The 21,334-nt window shown below is 39.1% G+C and overlaps 1 protein-coding gene across 1 annotated transcript in view; it reads left to right on the top strand.

The window, feature by feature from the left end:
• BTBD16 (BTB domain containing 16) overlaps nt 1-21,034 on the top strand; it is a 106,587-nt gene extending 85,553 nt beyond the window's left edge. Inside the window, exons 10-15 of the mRNA XM_043988322.1 lie at nt 2,703-2,794; nt 6,094-6,176; nt 8,626-8,703; nt 13,350-13,448; nt 15,940-16,128; nt 20,966-21,034. Of these exons, the coding sequence (XP_043844257.1) occupies nt 2,703-2,794; nt 6,094-6,176; nt 8,626-8,703; nt 13,350-13,448; nt 15,940-16,128; nt 20,966-21,034 (610 nt within the window). The remainder of the gene's footprint in view (nt 1-2,702; nt 2,795-6,093; nt 6,177-8,625; nt 8,704-13,349; nt 13,449-15,939; nt 16,129-20,965) is intronic.
• Nucleotides 21,035-21,334: the final 300 nt, after the last annotated feature.

Below are 21,334 nucleotides of genomic sequence, written 5' to 3'. Positions count from 1 at the left end.
AACACAGTAGTATTCCATTGCATTCATATACCACTACTTATTCAGCCATTCCTCAATTAATGGGCATCTAGGAAGTTTATTTTAGATGAAAAGTTGTGAGTTCAATCAGTTACTTTAAATCCCTAGATAAAAAAAAAAAATAGGCAGAGATTGAGCTCTTTGCATAAATTTACATCTATTTCTAATTAATCTATGTTCTCTTAGTGATGAGACAAAAATTCTGGTTACTGAAAATGTTTAGGTAACAAAATAGCAGATTATATTATAGTGTCTACAACAGATAGATAGACATCAGGAGGGGAAATTGGTGAAAAAACAAATATTTTCTTAGAATTTAGCTCAATCTTTGAGTAAGTGGTTTCACTAGTAGAAGCGGTCTGAGTGTTCTGCTCCAAGAAGCCTTTAATGCTAATGGCCCTCATTATCTCCTTTATCTGCCAAAGGTCAGTTTTACCTTCTCTTTCTTCCTTCACTGGGTACCCCAGAGCTACTGGTTCTTGGCTCAGCTCTTTATAAACCTCCCACCTCTCTGCTTCCAGACTCTTGGCAAATGCTAAGAGATCTATATGGTTCTGAGATAGCTCTTTCCTTTTATTACAAATTCCTGACCAACTCTCCCACTTAGTGACTTTGACTGATTCAGAGAGGTGTATGGGTTCTGTTCCACACGGTTCTGATTGATTTAATTAAGGTATTATTACCTAAGTGGAGTAGAACAAAAGAAAGTCTTATACAATCAGTAAATCGAACATCATTTATTAAGAGCTTACTCTGTGTCAGTCACTGTGCTAAGTTCTGAGGATATAAATTTCCTAGAAACCTGTAAATAAGTAGGTATATGCAAGATATATATAGAATGAATGGAAGGTAATCTCAGAGGGGAAGGCATTAGCACTGAGGGTATGAGAAAGGCCTTCGAAAGGTGAGATTCGAGCTGAATCTTGAAGGAAACAATGGTTACCAAGAGGTGGAGTCAAAGAGGCAGAGAATTCCATGTATGGAGGACAACCAGCATAAATGCATAGAGGATGGAGTGTCATGTTCAAGGAGAAGAAGTGGGCTTGGGTAGATAGAAATAGAGTTATGGAAGGGTCCAGGATATGAGACCAGAAAAGTATAAAAGGGTCGGGTTAGGAAGAGCTATAAATGCAGAACAGAGCACTTTATATTTGATCCTGGAGACAAAAGGTTATCACTTTAGAAAGCAGCATCGCAAATACCAAGATTGAAGGGATGATCAATAATGTGAAATGCTGCAAGGAGAATGAGGACTGAGGAAGAGCATATTTAGCAATTAGGAGGTCACTGGTACCCCGTGGTAGGGCTGTGGTCCAACCATTCTAGTAGGGAATTTAGAATCATGATCCTCCCTGCCCCCCTGCCCAAATGAGTTAAATGTCCATATTCCTTTACTTAGAGATTCCACTGCTAGGCATCTCTGTTAGGAAGTAAAAAGTGAAAACACAATTCCAAAATGCATCAAAATATTCATAGCAACACTTTTTGTGGTAACAGAGAATTGGAAATACAGTGCATGTCCATTTAATGAAGAAAGGCTAGATTGACTGCAATACTTAAATGCAATGTGGTATTATGCACTGTAAGAAATGATGAACAAGGAGAATTCAGAGAAGCATGGAAAGACTTACATAAACTGCAGGGTGAAGTAAGCAGAACCAGGAAAACAATATACACAATGACTACAAAAATGTAAATGGAAACAGCAAAATGAAAGCAAACACTGATCAATGACCAAGAAACTTGGCCTTGAATTAAGAGCTGAGAAAATTCACCTTCATCTTCTTAGGTGCAGGATAAAGGGTATGGAATAGTCCACATACTGTGAGGCTTAGTTACTGTGTTGGTTGTACTAATTTTGTTTTCTTTTATTATTTTTTGCTATAAGGGTAGGAAAAATGAGTAGGATAAATTCATAAGTGAAATTAACAAAAATAAAATATATCAATACAACACTTTTTTTAAAAGAGAGATCATCAGTGACCTTTAAAAGAATAGCATCAAAAGAAGGAGCTCAAATTAGATGAACTAAATCTCATTAAAGAATGAAGTGAGTTAATCTACTAAAAGAGAGTATAGCTGGTGTGAAATAGCCATTGTAGGTGCTGTAATTGGAAGTCAATTAGAGATAAATTAAATATGATTGCTCTGCAGCCAGGAGGACTCATTTGATGTTAGACAACATGAATTTGTAGTGGACCCTGTTTTTATAATTTTGTGAATTTTCTCCAGCCGTATTCACTGACTCTAGAATAGGAGAGAAGGATCATCAGTTTAGAGTTTAAAGTTGCAGATCATCCAGTTTAACTCCCTCATTGTTCAAGTGAGGGCTAGGATCAAGTGGAGACAAAAGTCTTGGGAATTGAAGAGGTCCATGAACAGGCAGGTCAAGGTGTTCCAAAGATCATTAGCATAAATATGGAAATCAACAAGGATGAGGGACAAGAGGTTGACTTGAAGATTCGGGTGTGGGGTGGGGTAGGGCAGATTGTGAGCCTGTTGCTGAAACCACTGAGAAACAGGGAGGAGTGGCTACAACTGGAGAGTGAAAGATGACAAGAAGAATCTGGACTGATGACAAGCCTTGCTGTTTCATTTGTATCAGTAACTAGACCTAAACCTGTCTAGTTATGGGAAAGGAAATTTCTGAAGGTCTTTTATCCTTTATTTGTGTTTCTGCTAAGCTTCCCCAAGAAGTGTCCCTTTTTGGAACGGGAACTGGGACAGAAGTTCCTACCTGTATTTCATTGCTTGCGTCTACATGGTATCACTAAAGGTAAGTTGCACTAAAGGTAATTTCTAGAATGATTCCATTGTCAGGGACCCTCCATTCACTTTACTTCGGCCATTCACTACCACCAGGTGTGATAAAAAACCTCATCCATAGCCACTATGTCCTAAACTAACTGTGAAATAGCAAGTACATCCCAGCAGGCTCTGGGCCTGAATGAAATCAGATTGTGGCCAAAGGAAATAAGCACAAAAACCAAAACAAGACAAAAACCTAGAAGCTATATATGTGCTATCTCTGCTCTATATAGCATTCCCAGAATCTAGAATGTTGGGAATGGAAAGGTTCATGGGCACATTAGTAGGATTTCAAACTGAAAGGCATCTTAGACATTTATATTCAACCCAGTTAGGTAGCACAGTGAATAGAGTACTGGGTCTGGAGTCAGGAAGACTCAAAGTGTATAGAGCGAATCTTAGCACTCAACATCAGTAAATGGATTAGATTCATTTTGTCAGGGTTGTTTTCCAGATGCATATTGAAAACGGATTCATCAATCTAGAATTGCCCTTAATGTGTGCAAACTATGGCCAGGAAATCACAGATGCTTTCAGGGAAAGTGCATTGTCACTCTCTATAGTTGCTTGGTCTATAAATATTCCATAAGTCTTACAAATTTGATGACCCTCTGAATGAAGGCTCAGGGAAGGTTAACTTTAAAAACTTTTTTAAAAAGACCTTCCCCTCAAAATACCAATTATCGCTCACCTTTATATGAAACCTTTACATATTTTATTTAATTTAATCTTCACAACAAACCTGTGAAGTTGATTTTACATGTTTATTAGCACCAATTTAAAGATGAGAAAACTGAGATGCAAAGGGACTGACAAGTGCTCAGGAATACACAAATGCTCTCCTTCACAAGAAGTTGTAATGGGGGCAGCTAGGTGGCGAAGTGGATAAAGCACTGACCCTGGATTCAGGAGGACCTGAGTTCAAATATGGCCTCAGACCCTTGACACTTACTAGCTGTGTGACCCTGGGCAAGTCACTTAACCCTCATTGCCCCATCAAAAAAAATTTTTTTTTAATTAAAAAAAAAGATGTAATATTTGAAGGAATAGAAAAGGAATACAAAGAGTTATTCACTGATTATGCTAAGAACTTCTCATATCAGAAATCTGATACTATACTAAAGTATTTCTCAAATGATGGTCCAAGATTATCTGGTGGTCTGTGAAAGCCCTCCTGGGGCTAGGCATCTGCTCTCTTAGAGAGGGGATATTTCTTTTTTTTTCTTTCTTTTTTTTTTTTTTAGTGAGGCAATTGGGGTTAAGTGACTTGCCCAGGGTCACACAGCTAGTAAGTGTTAAGTGTCTGAGGCCGGATTTGAACTCAGGTACTCCTGACTCCAGGGCCAGTGCTCTATCCACTGTGCTGTCTAGCTGCCCCAAGAGGGGATATTTCTAATATTATAGGGCCAATTCTTTCATTTGGGGCATATATTTACTTTATACACTGTTCCCCTAAAAGAAACGTCAGACAGTAAGCCTATGGACGTCAACAGAAGCTATTTCTACCTCTTCTGATCCTTGGGACCTTGAGCCAAGCAGGAGGTAGGGCCAAGGGTGTGTCTAAACTCAGGGACCTAGAAAGTTTTGAGAGGGACCTGTGAGAGTTTTGGAGGCAGAACAATGACTTTAATTCCCACTCCATCACCAACTGACTGCTTGACCTTGGCCAAGTCACTTCTCCATGAGCTTAAGTTGCCTTGATTTTAAAATAAAAGGGTTGGACTAGATAAGCCCCATAGTCCCTCCCAGCTCTATCTAAATTCAGAGTATTTGGTCCAAGGGATATCTTTTGACATCTTATGAATATCATCGCCAATCTTCCCATGAGTGTTGGTGCTTTTCATATTTACTTTAATGATATCAGTTGGGAGTGAATAAGAAAATGATCCAGCATAGTGAAAAAATTAGAGAATAGGTATGAATTGATAATTAATTTGTGAGGTTATGAAATTATGAAAAAGGGGAAAGCACTCCTAGTTCTTTGGGTACTCACCAGGAAAGACCACGATTGGCAGCAGGAAAGGGGGTGGCAATCACACTTTAATTAAACACAGAAGGTATGGGGGGCAAAAAGCCCAGAAAGTCAGAGACAAGCAGTGAAAACTAGTACAGAGGGGATGGGGTAGTGAAGGACGGCAGATGGAGAAGAGGATGAGGAGGGGGAGAGGCAGAGAATATCACTCACATAACCATGGATTTGAATTGGAAACACTAGGCAGCATGGACTCAATGGAGAGGAAAAATACTAAGAAGGCAGGAGTTTGAGGTCTCATTTTTTTATAGGTTTTTGAGGGAAAACAGACTAATTCCTATTAGTGTCAAATCTAACATATCTAAATCAGCTCAAAGTTACCAGTAGAATGTCAAAGCCATCATCTCAAAGTTAATCAACACCTTTTGATATTCTGGTCTGAATAAGTTGTGGTCTGGATTTTGTCTGGAATTCACATATGGCTGGACTGGAACCCTGATGCTAATGCCTAGGGGTGGAAACCCTGATTCAGCACAAATTACTAGGATGTGAATTTTGGTTAATATGCAATTTTTAAGTTATACTGCTTTGATCTTGATTTTTTGGGATGATCTGTGTGTGATGTCCAGGTTGCCATTGGCAATCTTATTTCCCTTTATACTGGCTACCTATAAACTTACTATACCAAGGAGAAGGAGGGATGATGGTGGTTAAAGGGTCCAGAACAAGGTACAATTTTAACACAAGGTAGGGGAAGAAATTTGGAATGGGGCCAAAACTAATTATGAGATGCATAAAGTAAGGCAGCACTGAGAGAAGAATAATGGTAGAAGAGTCTTCAAGTTGAGGCCTAGGGATCTCTACATGGGGCAGTTTCCCCCCCCCCTCCCCAAATAGCTCAGTGCTATTATGGCCCTGGAACAAATACCTCATAACTGTCAGAGATATGTCGCTTTCAGGAGACTATCCCAAAAGTTAAATTATTCTTTGCACAATCCAGAAAAGTTCCTCCTTAAAACATGAAATTACCACTCAAATTAGAGTTCATTCATTCATCATTTGTGAGGTTTGTGTGTACAAATCTAAAGAGAAAAACAACAACATGACTTTGGAATGGAAATAATTGAAAATAAACATGTGTATTAGTCCCACAAAGTTTTATTTGAGCTTTACCAAACTGAGTTTAAAAGGAACACCATTCTTTTTTTTTTAATGCTCAATTCATAGCCTTATTTTTGTATGTGGGGTTTGTTATAAATAAAACCTTCCAAATTTCTCCTTTATTTTTTCCCAAGGCAAGGACCTGGAGGATATAAAGCACATTAACTTCTTCCCCGAGACATGGATAGTCCGGATTTTAGCCAACCATTACCATGCCGTGAGTTGCCCTGCTTAGAAAAGCAAGCAATTATATGGATTTATTGCCCTTCTGACTCTCTCCTCTTCTCCGCGCCCTCCCCCCACCCATGGAGATGTACTTTCCATCTGCAACTATATTAGAGATCAGCTCCTTTGAGGTTATGATGAATCTAGAGCATGCCTTATGCAAGGAGCAGGCAAAGCAATGACAGGAAGGAGTTAGAACCTTTGGGACTGGGGGCTTTTCAGCATCACGGAAAGCTAACTGACTAGTGACAGGTACATAATAACATCTTATATTTATATAGTTCTTTTAGAAACAAGACTGGTAGAGGGGCTCTAAAGTCAGCCCTGGAGTCAGGAAGACTTGGCTTTGAGTCATGCCTCAGACATGTAGTGGCTATGTGGCCTTAAAGAAATGCTTTTAGTTCTTACTATAGCAGCTCTAAGAGAGAAAGTTAGGAAGAGCTGCTTATCTACACTGGTGGAGAGAGTTTCCACACCCAGAATTCCTTACATATTTTGAAATGACAAGTCCAAACTATAGATAGATAGATAGATAGATAGATAGACAGACAGACAGACAGACAGACAGACAGACAGACAGATAGATAGATAGATAGATAGATAGATAGATAGATAGATAGATAGATAGATAGATAGATGGTGGGTGGATGGATGGATATACACATATACAATATATATACACTTACATATATTTTATATATACATACCTACACATGTGTACATACTGTATGCATACATATACATATATGCACAATATACATGTGCACAGAGATATGCATATATACAAATATGCATGCATATAAATATGCATACATACATTGTATATGCATATATAGATACACATATACATACATTGTGCATGCACACATATACATGTACATACATATACCCATATATGGAGCAGCTAGGTGGCAAGGTAGATAGAGCACTGGCCCTGAAGTTGGGAGGACCTGAGTTCAAATATGACCTCAGATTACTTATTAGCTGTATGTCCCTGGGCAAGTCCCTTAATCCCAATTGCCTTAAACATCTGGGGCCATCTCTAGTCGTCCTGATGTATATCTTGCCACTGGACCCATAGGGCTCTGGATGAGAGAGAGAGGTTGATAACTTTGCACAGCCCTGCCTCACTTAAATCCAATTCAGTCCAAGTCATGACATCACCCTGATGTCATGGTCCTCTTCGAGAATGAAGGACAACAAGATACACACACTCACATATACACATTGTATGTACATATATACTTATACACACAGCTATATATGCATATATGCAAACATACAGACATACCCATACATATACACATATACACATGTATGAGCATACACGTACATGCCACGTATACACCATATATACATACATTGTATATGTGTGTATGTATATAAACATATACACGAGTATATATAATGTGTGTGTGTGTGTGTGTGTGTGTGTGTGTGTGTGTGTGTGTGTATACACCCATTTTACAGATATGGACCCAGGGAAGTTAAGCAACTTTCTCAAGATTGCAGTTACGAGGCAGCTAGATGGCACAGTGGATAAAGCACCGGCCCTGGATTCAGGAGGACCTGAGTTCAAATCTGGCCTCAGACACTTGACACTTACTAGCTGTGTGACCCTGGGCAAGTCATTTAACCCTCATTGCCCTGCCCAAAAAAAAGAAAAAAAAAGATTGCACAGTTGCCAAGTGGCAGAACCAAAGTCTTCTGTCTCAAAGACTACTTTTCAGGTAGACTCTTTCTACCAGACCACATTGTCTTTCAGTTGAACAACATGCATAAAAGATGGTGTTCTTGTTCCATGAAATATTGATATATTTTCAACTTTGTACTCTTAGGGATGAAGATGCCTTGCTAGTATATAGATTCTGAAGATTTGTAGTCCCCTGATCAAACTCCCGATTAGGCGGATGATAAGTCTAGAGCAGGGGTTATTAACCTGGGGACCCTGGGCTTATGTGATTAGATTTCAAGGGGACTATGAATTTAGGTTGTTTTTAAAAAATATTTTATAATTATATTTTAATATAATTGGTTTCCTTTGTTATCCTATGTATTTTATTTTGTTCATTTAAAAACATTCTGAGAAGGGGTCCATCAGCTTCACCAGACTGACTGCACAAGGAGCTTGGTACATAAAATAAAGATTAAAAATCATTGCTTTCTAGTAATTCAGTAGGACAACTGTGAGGTGACAAGGGTGTCAGAAAAAGGACTGCCTCCTTGTGCTTCACTACCTTAGTAGACCTCCCCTCCCCCAACACCTCTACTTTCTGGCCTTTTCTTAGTTGTTTACTCTTTTGTGAATGCTTTTAAAACAGAAACCTCATTGTGTAACACTCCAGGGGTTGCATTAGAATTAGCAGACTTCATGATGGAAGGAAACATGATGAATACTAAACTTAAGGGCATTTAATCTCTTGAAATTGTGTACATTTCAGCTTGAGAGTGGTGGAGACATGTTTCATGTGAAAGATCTTTCTACTCAAGCTATAAGATTTGGTCTCCTAATTAATCAGGTATGTAATAACCAAAGTGGGCCCCCAGTAGCCTGCCACTATTGACATCTACACAATGGGGGCTAAATGACTTGCCCAGGGTCACACAGCTAGTAATTGTCAAGTATCTGAGACGGGATTTGAACTCAGGTTCTCCTGAATCCAGGGCCTGTGCTTTAACCACTGTGCCACCTAGCTGCCCCTACACACCATTCTTCAAGTAGATAATTGGCATTCCCAAAAGCAAGGCTGTAGACTCTGCTCTGACATTAAATGGCGATGTAAAAGGGGAAGTCACTTAATCCTCCTGGGCCTTGGATTTGGAAGACTTGGGTTAAAATATTGAACCTGTTACTCACTGGCATATCAGGAGCAAATAACTTAAGCAAATTATTTCCTTTCCCTGACCCTCTTTCTTCATCTGAAAAAAGAGAATGATTTAGACTAGAAGATTTCTATAGTTTCTCCCATCTCTGACATTCTGAGGTTCTTCCAAGAAGCTTTCCCTGGGGAAGGAGCTCTCTCTATCCCCATCTTCCTTTTCTCAGACCTCCTATTTACTGCCAAGTAATTAGTGCTCAGGGTTTATATAAATGTTTGTGATTGGCTGTGTGTGTGTGTGTGTGTGTGTGTGTGTGTGTGTGTGACCTTCCCAACAAGATTGTGAGTGCTTAAAGAGCAGGGACCATAGGTTTTCTATTTCTGTTGGCTCCCTATAAAATCTGGCCCAATACCTTGCACATAGTAGGTACTCCAATATTTCCAAATTGTTTGCAATATTTATCTCCATAAGGCAATGTTAAGTGATCCTTTTGAACTAACTAGAATTAAATAAAGTAAAGAACCTTTTTTCTTTTAGTTTTCTTGCCTAGGTTTCCTATACATTTCAATTTCTGGTCAGTTCTGAAAGACAGGTTGGCACATAGTGGATAGACAGGGCTGATTTGGAAGTCATGAAGCTCTGGATTCAAATCCTATTTCACGACATCCCAGATTTAGAGCCAGAATGAACCTTACAGGCCATCAAGTCTAGCACTTTCATTCTGCAGCTTAAGAAACTGAGGCACAGTGTTAATAAGTATCTAAAGTAGGATTTGAACTCATGGATTCCGGGCTCCAACGCCAGTGTCTTATCCACTATGTTATGTTGCTCCTTATTAATTCTCTTAAGTAAGATTATACATGCTCTTTGCAAGTGTTCATTCATATTCAGCCTAGAAATAAATTTAACACTCCATGGAATCTAAATGCATTTTAAGGACACTAATGGGCACATATTGCAAGAGGTTCAATCTTAAGTATCTTAATAGGGGGCATAGGGCAGTAGGGCAGCTAGGTGGCACAATGAATAGAGTGCTGGCCCTGGAGTCAGGAAGAACTGAGTTCAAATCTGATCCCAAACACTTACTAGCTGTGTGACCTTGGGCAAGTCACTAAACCTCTGTCTATCTGAGTTTCCTCATTTGTACAATGAGCTGGAGGAAGAAATGGCAAACCACTCCAATATCTACACCAAGAAAAATCCAAATAGGGTCATGAAGAGTCGGGCATGACTGAACAATAAAGGTGGCACAGTGAATAGAGTACTGGGCCTGGAGTCAGGAAGCCCTGAGTTCAAATCTGACCCTGAACACTTACTAGTTGCTGTGACCCTGGATAAACTTACTTAACCTCTGTTTGCCTTAGTTTCTTCATCTGTAAAATGGGAATAATAATGGCAACTACCTCCCAGGGTTGTTGTGAGGATAAAATGAGATATTTGTAAAAAGCCCTTATCACAATGCCTAGCACATAGTAGGCGCTATATCAATGTTAACTATTATTATTATTATTATTATTACCATTAGACATTAGATTCTGAAAAATCAGTTCTAACGTGTAACATAGGATACTCTCAGTTCTCCAAGCAACTCACTGAGACTTTAAGTAAAAGTAGATTTCATGGGGCAGCTAGGGGCACAGTGGATAAAGCACTGGCCCTGGATTCAGGAGGACCTGAGTTCAAATCTGACCTCAGACACTTGACACCTACTAGCTGTGTGGCCCTGGGCAAATCACTTAACCCTCATTGCCCCACCAAAAAAAAAAAAAAAGTAGATTGCAAATCTTTACTGGTGGGATTTTTACCACCTTCACTGATGAAATCAAAGGTCTGTATGCCTCTCCCTACACCCAAAACAAAGGGTAGCTACATGAGCAAAGAACGGAGATAAAAAAAAAATGAACAGGACACAACCCCTCCCCTCAAAGAGGTTACGATCTGGTGAGCATATAAGATGTGTGTGCCAGTAACTTTAATAACAAATCACAATATAACAAATGTATAAGTGATGTCCAGCAAAGGGTCTGAAAGCCTTCCTTTATGTGTTGCCTCTCCCAATTAGGATGTGAGCTCCTTGAGAGAAGAGAATGCTTTGATTTTCTATTTATATATCCAGCAGTTAGCACACACAGTACTTGGCACATCGTAAGTACCTAATAAATGATTTTCCATTCCATTCCATCCAAGGAAGGAGAAGCCAGTTCCAGCTGGCAAGATCAGGAAATGCATCATGGAAGTAGCAATGGAGCTGTGCCTTGAAGGATAGGTAGAATAGGCGATGATGCTCATCCATCCCCCACCCCACCCCTGTAAATTTTCTGATCCAGGGTAAGAGAAAGGTTCTGAGTGAAGAGTGAAGTAGAGACCTCTAACTCAGTTCAACTCAACAAGCATTGATTAAATACCTACTGTGTGCAAGACACCAATGGGGTATAAAGACGATACAAAAAATAGTCCCTGCCAACAAAGGCTCACACTTTATGGGGAGGTTATTTGTAACATTCAAACATATAAATAATACATTGAGTCTAAGCAAAGAGAAAGCATGAACAAATAGGACCTCAGGGAAAGTTCAAATGTTAAATGAATGTTCCAGTGGGGGAGGTTGAGCAATCTGGAATCTAGTTCTGACTGGGCTGACATACCTGCTATGTTCCTCATTTGTTGAATGGGGAAATTGGAATATTTCCTAAGGTTCCTTCCAGCTCTAAAGTTCTGTACTTCTACTCTTAAAATTTATCAAGAGTGTTCAAGGGGGCAGCTGGGTGTCTCAGCCAATAAAGTGCTGGCCCTGCATTCGAGAGGACCTGAGTTCGAATCTGGCCTCAGACACTTGACGCTTACTAGCTGTGTGACCCTGGGCAAGTCACTTGACCCTCATTGCCCCATCAAAAAAAAAAAAAAAAAGAGTGTTCAATAATGTTATATCCTTGACTGTAAACTTTCCCCAGTCTAACCTGTAGAACAGAATGACACCTGCATTCTCACTTATTAAAAAAAAAAGTTAGTCAGTGGAGCTGTAACTAAGAAATTTTTTTGCCTATGATGACAGCAACAACCTCAGAAGTGGGACAGGTAGAATGGGAGTACAGAAGGATGTTCAGACCATAGGCACAATCAGAACTATATTATATTTGGAGAGACAACACATAAAGGAATAACTAACATTTATATATCAATTTAAGGTTTACAAAGTAGTTTGGAAATATCTTGTTTTATCCTCCCAACAATCCTGGGCAATAGGTGCTATTATTGAGGAAACTGAGGAAAAGGTTAAATGACTTGGACAGGATCACACACACTTAGTAGCCATCTGCAATAAGCAAAGATATTCTATAAAATCACATTTCCCTCTATATTATAGCACATCTGGCAACAATACCCAAATACCATTTTTAGAGTATCTGAAGCAAGATAATATATAAATAAATTTTATTGTTGATCATAGTAATTCCTTATAATTCTATAGTTTTTTATAGTTATAAGCTACTTCACTTGCTATTTATTTGATTTTGACATCAACCTCATTAAGGGAGGTAATCCATTTTATATATAAGGATACTGAATCTCATAGAGGTTAAGTAACTTGCCCCAAATAATATACTAAGTGACAGAGTACTCACTAGATGCCCAGCTTTAGCACTTAGGTACTTGTTAGGTATGTGACAATGTGCTGGTCACTTTTCTGCCTCAATTTGTTCATCTCTAAAATATCTATAATAATACTTGTTCTCCCTTCGTGGTATTGTTATACTGTGCACATTTTAAAAAGCTATTTAAATTGAGTGGGATTTAAAAAAAATAAACTTGTTATTATCCTGATTCCCAACTCCATGACCATATCTTATTACCCCAAGTACCTTCTATGGAAGACTCCCCCATCTCTCAGCCAAGTCTGCATTTACAGGCTCTGGGCCCATCTCTGTTGGTTACCTTCCATGCAGATAGACCACAAACATGCTTGGCTGGATTTTAAAGTACCTTCAGTGGCCAACTCATCAATCACAGTTGATGTATAACATCATAGATGTGCAACAGTGATATATTTAGAGTTTCTTGGACTAAAGAAATGCATTGAGGTGTTCTGTTTCCCAAAGTCAGAGAACAATGGTTTGTCCATCTAGTAGCCTGCCTCATCATATTCTCTTTGTCACTCAGAAACATATCAAATGATTCAGACCATGTGTGATTTGTCACTGAATGATGGTCTTTGGATTATAGCTATAGTGGATTTCTTTGTGGTTCATATAATTTGAAGGTTGGAAGTCTTGTATAGATTTTGATTTTTAAATCAAGTGTCAAATGAATCATTTGCCTGAAGTTTTTACTTTTCAACACAACTTAGGAAAACAAGATTTACTCAGAAATGATTGGCGTGTATGGATTCTTCTTTGAAATTAAGGGAATCAAACATGGTGACTCCTCCTATAGTTTTTACATGCAGGTAAGATGAGGGTAAAATCCAGGAAAGTAAAATCTATGAAAGTCTTACTTTTGAGTAACTGAAGATTGAGAAAAGAGACGTTTTAAAAAATTACCCTGCCATAATGAGTAATACTTAGTGTCAGACAAATGGAAAAGAAGACTAATTTTGTCTGAGGGGGGAGTGTGGTGTAGTGGAAAAGAGTCCTGGAGAATGAGTCAGGAAGTTTGATTTGTGATTCTGTCCCATGCCTCAAATTAACTATATGACCTTGGTCAAGTCATTTCATTTCTTCTTAGCCCCAGGGTTTTTTTAATTGGCAAAGTAAAAAGAAAATGGAGTCTTTGAAGCATGAAGAAAATGCAGTCTAAAAAATCATCAGTCATTGAGCTTGACTTCAAATCTTGGTAAAATTCTAGGAAGTATAATTAAAGGGATAGTGAAGATCACAGAGTCAGAATGGCTTCATCAAGAATGTCATGCCAAATTTACCTAAGAAGCAGGTAGCACAGAGTACAAATAGAATGCTAGCTATATCAGGAAGAGTTGAGTTCAAATCCAGCCCCAGATACTTACTGACTATGTGACCCTGGGAAAGTCACTTAACAGTGCTTATCTACCTCAGTACCTTCATTTACAAAAAATGTTAATAAAAGCACCCATCCCCCAAACTTTTGTGAGGATTAATGAGATAATATTTATAAAGTGCTTTGTAAACCCTAAAGCAATATAAATATTAGCTATCATTCTCATCATTAGCATTGGGATTGCTTGACCAATAGATCAGGGAATAGCATGGGTGCAACATAGTCAGATCTTGACAAGGCAGATGACAGTGTTTCAAAGACCATTCTTGTAGAAATGTGGAAAGATGTTGGCTAGATGACAGTATATTTTGACAGAGAACTGGTTAAATGCCCAGACTCAAAGAGTGGTCATTTGTAGTTTGATGTCAACTTGGAAGGAGGTCTCTAATAGTTCCAGGGATCTAGAGTTGATTTTTTTTTTCCCAATGACTTGGATAAAGACATAGATGTCATGCTTTGTCAAATTTTCAGCTTATGTGATGGTATGAGGGAAAGCTAGCTTTGGATGATAAAATCAGTACTTTAACAGGTCTTGGCAGGCTTTGACGTTGGGCTGAATCTCTTAAATATTCAATTATTCAGATTGATCTGAAATCTCTTTGATGGAGCATCCCCTCCAACAATGCAGATCACAGTTTATCTCTATCTGCCCATTCTGCACAACTCTTATCCATACCTTCCCTGAGTTTACCAAAGGGATCCATGCCGGAAGCTTCCCTCTCTTTCTCTTGGCATCACTGGATAGTGGTGGAACTTTCAGGCTCTCTATCTATCCTATTCTTCATCCTCACCAGTCCATCTTCATTTGCTATCATACATTTCCCAGTTGACATCATTTACTTTGGCTCTTCAGAGCTCCTCATTGGTTATATGTTTCCATTTGTTCACACCTACCATATGCCTCTTCTACATTGCCCTCTATGTGCTATTCATTTTCACTTTCTTCAGAAAGACTTCCATGTTTCATTGCCAGAGTTATGTGAATTCTATGCACTGAATCAAATGAGAAGAAATTTCATAAGGATAAATATAGACTCACACTTTTTTTTTAATTTCACAAATACAAGAGGGGGGAAGGCATCCATGCCTACATGGAAAAGAACTAGGGAGTTTAATGGACTGCATGCTAAATATGAGTCAGCAATGGGATATGGAAGTCAAGGAAGCTAGTGCCATCTTAGGCTATATTGAGAGGCATCAATGCCCACGACTATAGAGATCAAAGTCCCACTGTGCTTTGCACTGATCAGACAATTTCTGGAGTACTGGGTTCATTTCTGTGTGCCACATTTGGGAATAATATTGATGATCTGTAGTGTGACCAGAGGACAGCAACTAGCAGGGTGAGGGACCTTGAAATCATGCCAAAAAAGGATTAGTGGAAAGAACAGAGAATGTTAGGCCTAGAAAAGAGAAGATTGCAGGCTTCATGTTATCTGTCTTTAAGTATATGAAGGGCCATCCTGCGGAAGGGTCAGTAGACCTATCTGCTTGGCCCCAGATTGCAGAGTTAGGAGCAATGAATGGAAGTTCAAGAGCCAGATTTCAGGTTGCTATAAGGAGGAAGTCTAACCATTATGGCTATCCAAAAGTGTGACGGGCTGCTGTAGGAGGAAAGGGGTGTCCCCTGCTGGCTGTAAGAAAAAGCTAGATGATAATATGTTCATCTATCTACATTATCAAGTGAAAACTTGATCAGGTAGTTGTCAGACTATATGTTCTCCTGGGTCCAACCCACCTCTGAGGTTCTATGATTCAGAGAAATGAAGATACTTGTCCCAGGGTCACATACCAGCAAATGACTCTTGTTGGAAAAAAAGGTCATTGCCACCAGAGGAACCACTGAAATTCTAGTAGGCACTAACAGTTGTCATTTTGTCAAACTCTTTTCTCATTTTTACTCAGTTAAATTAATATCCTTTCAGAGAATCAAATATTCAGACATGAACTTACCTGCCGCCGTATGTGAGCGGAGCCCAGTTAGCCTCAGACAAGAACGCCTAGTGAAATATGAAATCAGAGCACAATCCCTGGTGGATGGAAATTGGCAGGAGTTCAGTACTAATACGCTGACCCAAAAGTTTGGACTTATCAAGTCAACTAGCAAAAGCCATGTAAGTTTCTACTTTTAATAATAATATCAATGGGGGCAGCTAGGTGGCACAGTGGATAAAGCACCAGCCCTGGATTCAGGAGTACCTGAGTTCAAATCTGGCCCCAGACACTTGATATTTACTAGCTGTGTGACCCTGGGCAAGCCACTTAACCCCCATTGCCCTTCAAAAAAAAATCAATAATAAGAATGGCAGCAGCAACAATTATCATTCATGTAGTGTCTTCAGGTTTACAAAATGTTTACTTCTGTTGACTCATTTGATCCTCAAAACAACCCTGTGAGATAGATGCTATTATTATTATTATTATTATTCCCTTTTACAGATGAAGCAACTGAGGCTAAGTGGTTAAGTCATTTGCCCAGGGACACACAGCTAGTGAGTGGATGAGACAGGATCTGAACTCGTCTTCCTAATTCCAAGTCCAGCACCCCACTGTACCACCTAGCATCACCTTTGTAACTCTGAAGTTGGTGGTTACCTATGGAGTAAAGTTTTCTCAATTATCTTGAGCTAGCCATCTCTGTACAACATCAGGAGACCTTTCAAATGATGAGTGGCCAGCATCATTTAATATAATCCAAAGTAGACACACTCAATACAGGACCCAGATATGAGGGTCACCATTGTACATACTAACCTTTCATTGTCCTTGCAATATGGATGAGAAGACAAAATAAATGTGTGGGGTTAGGGAGGTGAGAAGAGTACTCACCACTATAAATTTTACAAATAACAAGAGGAACCCACCCCCACCCCACCCCCCAGGCAAATTTTGGCATAGAGGTCCAGAATTTAATTTGTTGTTATCTGGTCTTTTTAGTCACGTCTGACTCTTCGTGACCCTACATAGGGTTTTCTTGACAAAGATACTGGGGTGATTTGCCTTTCTTCTCTAGCTCCAGATAATGTACTGAGGCAAACAAGTCTAAGTGACTTGCCCAGGGTCACACAACTAATAAATGTCTGAGGCCAAATTTGAACTCAGGAAGATGAATCTTCCTGACTCCAGGCTCAGTACTCCCTTACTAAATTACCCAGCTGCCCTGAATTTCATCTACATCACCTCTATTATTAGCAAATAAAGTAGCACTCCCTTATTCATTTATTTAATCAATCAATCAGTCAGTCAGTCAGTCATTCACTAAATGTTACCTACTGTGTGATAGGAAAAAAAATGCTAGGCATTTTTTAACCTCTGTAAAAAGATCAGGTATGATAAGGTCTCTACCCTCAAGAATCTTAGAGTCTGGTGGGACAGAAGGAAGAGCAGCGCACAGATGGACAATATTACATGATAAGTCAATTACAATACTGGAAAACCAAGCTTTGTATGAGGCTAGAGGAACAGGTTTTATTGATGGGTGAGTCATTGAAAGCTTCATAGACAGGTGACAACTGATTTGGACTTTAGCAGATTTCAAAAGGCAAAAGGAAGTGGGGAGGGGGACATTCCAGCATTAGGGAAAAGTGCAAGCAAAGACTCAGAGGAGGGAGAGTGTAGAAAGATAAAGTACTTAGCTAGAATGAAAACTATTAGAAAAGATTAATTAATATGAAGTAAGATTAGAAAGGTAGTATAGTACCAGAAAGTGGTAATGTCTTGACTGCCAGGTAAAGACATTTTTTAAAAACTTTACTTAATAGAAAATTAGAAGACTGAAAAATGTTGAACTTTAAAGTGATGTGAACATATATATCTAGGCATAAATTAGATTAGTTTAGCAGTGATATGAAGGTTATATTGGTGAACTAGAAAAAAAGGGAGACAATCATGACAGGATGACTTTTGAGAAGGCTATTGCAGAAATCCAGGCAGGTAGGTAATGAGGACTTGAACTGTGGTAGTGACAACGGAGATGTACAAATACAAAAAAAAGGAAAATATCGATAGTATTACAGAGGTGAAATCAATAGGTTTGAAAATCGATAATATATGAGGGATGAGTGAAATAGAAGAATTAAAGATAGACCTAAGATTTTAAACATGGGAGACTGTGTGAATAATAGCACCAGTAACGTAAGTAGTGAAGTCAGAGCACGTTGAGGGGGAAAAATAGAAAATTCAATTTGGGACAGGTTTAGTTTGAGGTGTTAGTAGCAACATCCAGGTTTAGATGTCCTGTAGGCTGTTGGAGGTGCAGGTTTGGAGTCAATGAAAGAAGTCAGAACTGGAGAAAAACCATGAAAATAAACAAGATTGCCAAGGGAAAAGGGTATAAAAAAGAGAACAAGAGGACCAAGGATAGCTCCTTGGGAAATAGTCACTTTAAGGAGCCAGGAAGACAATGAGGAAATCTAAGAGAATGTGATGTCTCAGGTGACTGTGTCAGAAGCTGCTGAGTGGTCAAAGACAATGAAGATTGAGGAAAAAAGGTATATTCTACTTGGTGATTGGTAGGTTGTTGATATTGGAGAAGAGCAGCAGAGTTGTGGGAATAGACTCCAAATTTCAAGTGGTCAAAGAAAAAAATGACAAGTCTGGAAGCAGTAGTATTTTGTGTAGACCCATTTTTCAAATAGTTTAATAATGAAAAGGAAGGAGAAAGGTGGGATAGCAGCTGGGGGGAGTAGAAGGATCATTTTTAAGGTTGGGATAAGTATGAAGAGTGGGTTTAGTGAAAAAAATGTGAGAGGTGGATGAATAGCAGATTGTGGTTAGATAGGGTAATTTCAAACAATGTTTGTAGGCAGGTGGAAAGGAGCCCATAGTAGGGATGAGATGAAAGTTGCGTTAGATGGAGGAAATAATTGTTGGAATTAAGTCAATGAGGAAACGGGAGGAAATAGGGTTAAATAAGTGTAGGGATTAACCTTAGTGAAGAATAGAGATATCTCTTCTCTAAATAGAGAGAGAGAAAAAAGAGTGAGACTGAGGAATAGTTGAGTGGGGACTGAAGTTATAGTATTACCTCAGTGAAAAAGGACTCTTCTATAAGTGTGGGGTTGAGGTAGGGAGAGGGTTAGATGCAAGAGAAAAGAGAAAAAGATTTTTAAATAGTCATTCTGGAGAATGAGAGAGGCTATCAATAAAGATATAGCAGAAGATTGTCATGTAGAAGCAAAAGAGGCCCACTGAGGTTGTGTACCATACATTTGTATTGAGTGAAATCAGCTCAATTTTGTGACTTTTTCCAATGCCAATCAATAGCCTGGAGCAAAATTAGAGAAATCAGAAGGTGGAAGATACTGAGATAAAAGAATTCACATTTGGAGCACCCTATAGGTTAAGGAGTCAAGGGATTGGAGGGTAGCAGCCAGTGAAACTTTAAAGTAGTGTAAAAACTGTATAGAGACACATGGAGTTGAAGCAAGGGATAGATTAAGAGAATAGGGATGAGTCAAGTGACAAAAGTATGGGGACTAGGTTTAGTGGAAGAGCCAGAAGAATAGGAGGTTTAGTTAGACAATATAATTTCCAAGCTCTACAAATTTCAATATGTCTAAAGCATAACTACGTTAGCAAATAGCCAAAAGTGGCGCAGAGAAGAAAGTTGAGAGAATTGCTATTCTGGAATAAGCCATTAAGGATGATGGAATGGGATGAGGTAGAGAAGTTGACCATGAGCCATGTACTAAAATGAAGACTATACTGTCTCTAAGGTCCATTCTAGCTCTAAATTCTATTAGCTATGAAATTACCTGGAAGTGGAAAGACAGCAGCAATTCCAAATAATAAATATTTTTAAATACCTTATATGCACAATACACTGTGCTAGACCCTCGGAATACAAGAACAAAGAATGGAGTCAAAGCTAGCAATGGAAATGGGGAGTGATGGCATAAATGGATGGCATATGCTTCAAAAAAAGGAGAGATTATTGAGGAATGAGATTAGGGAAATGGACTGGAAGTGTTCATAGAGAACAAGAACATGTACAGTGGATAAAGCAATGACCTCCACTGGTGAGGACTGCAAGCAGGGTTTCAATTCAAGTGAGGGGTGAAATAGGGGCAACTAGGTGGTGCAGGAGTTAAGAGTGCCCAACCTGGAGTCAAGAAGACCTGAATTTAAATCCAGCCTCAGACACTTACTAGCTGTGTGACCCCAGGCAAGTCACTTAACACTCTTTGCCTCAAGATCCCCATCTGTAAAAAGATCTGGAGAAGTAAATACCAAGGAAAGTGGATATTGGTTAGAAATTTGAGGATTTCAGGGAACTTGTGGAGAATAGAATGGGGATTCCAAGGGTTCATTGATACATGGGTTAACTGAGCAATAATAGGGCTGATTAAAATATGGGATGATTGGGGCAGCTAGGTGGCTCAGTGGATAGAGCACCAGCCCTGGATTCAGGAGGGCCTGAGTTCAAATCTGGCCTCAGACACTTGACACTTACTAGCTGTGTGACCCTGGGCAAGTCACTTCACCCCAGTTGCCTCAAAAAAAAAAAAGAAAGAAAAAATATGGGATGATAATTTGGGGGGAAATAATGCAAATTGAAACTAAGGTGAGTGAACTTACAGGACTAGAATTAAAGAACCAGTACCCTGAGAGGTATGATTGATACCCTAGTTCGTTCTGATCAACTCTATATTGGCATATATCCAGCTATTTAGTTAAACAGAAACCAACATATGAATGCATCAGCTTCAAATGATCTGTGAACAGTTGTCTAGCAACAGTTCCATGTGCAGTTGATGAGATTGCAGTTCTGGTAGGAACCTATGGGCATGTGAATTAAGATGTAGAAATAGTGACCATAAAAGCCACTAGCAGAAGGAACACGAGTTTTGCCTGATGCTGATAAAGATGGAGCTTTCCTTTTATTTTTTTTCCTTTATGGAACTATTGCTTCCATCCTAAACCCTCCCTTTGTTTTACTTCCTGTTTTAGACCTTGAAAATCGAAACTGTGGGCAATCCTGTCTTTGTGACTTTTGCATTCATTTTTCCAGTATCATGACAATTTCCAGCAGAAATGATGGGATTTCTACTACTACTGATCAACATAAAAAGAAAAATAAACTATTAAAGGGCTCACTCAAGTGAAAAACCCATGTTGCTGGTTGATATTTGTCCCACTCTCGACTTTTGCCCACATTCAGGTCAGTTTAAGGTGAAAAGTCTGCTGGACTTAACGTTCATTCACCATCATTGTCTTCAGGTTGGCAGGGAAGAGAGGATGACTCTTTTCTATATTATTCCACAAAGGCTTGAAAAATGCAACAGCCAATGCATTGTCAGACTGTACTTAACTCATCAT

This window comes from Dromiciops gliroides, chromosome 2 (genome assembly GCF_019393635.1).
Source record: "Dromiciops gliroides isolate mDroGli1 chromosome 2, mDroGli1.pri, whole genome shotgun sequence".
Lineage (NCBI taxonomy): Eukaryota > Metazoa > Chordata > Mammalia > Microbiotheria > Microbiotheriidae > Dromiciops > Dromiciops gliroides.
This window is presented reverse-complemented; position numbering and strand designations above follow the sequence as displayed.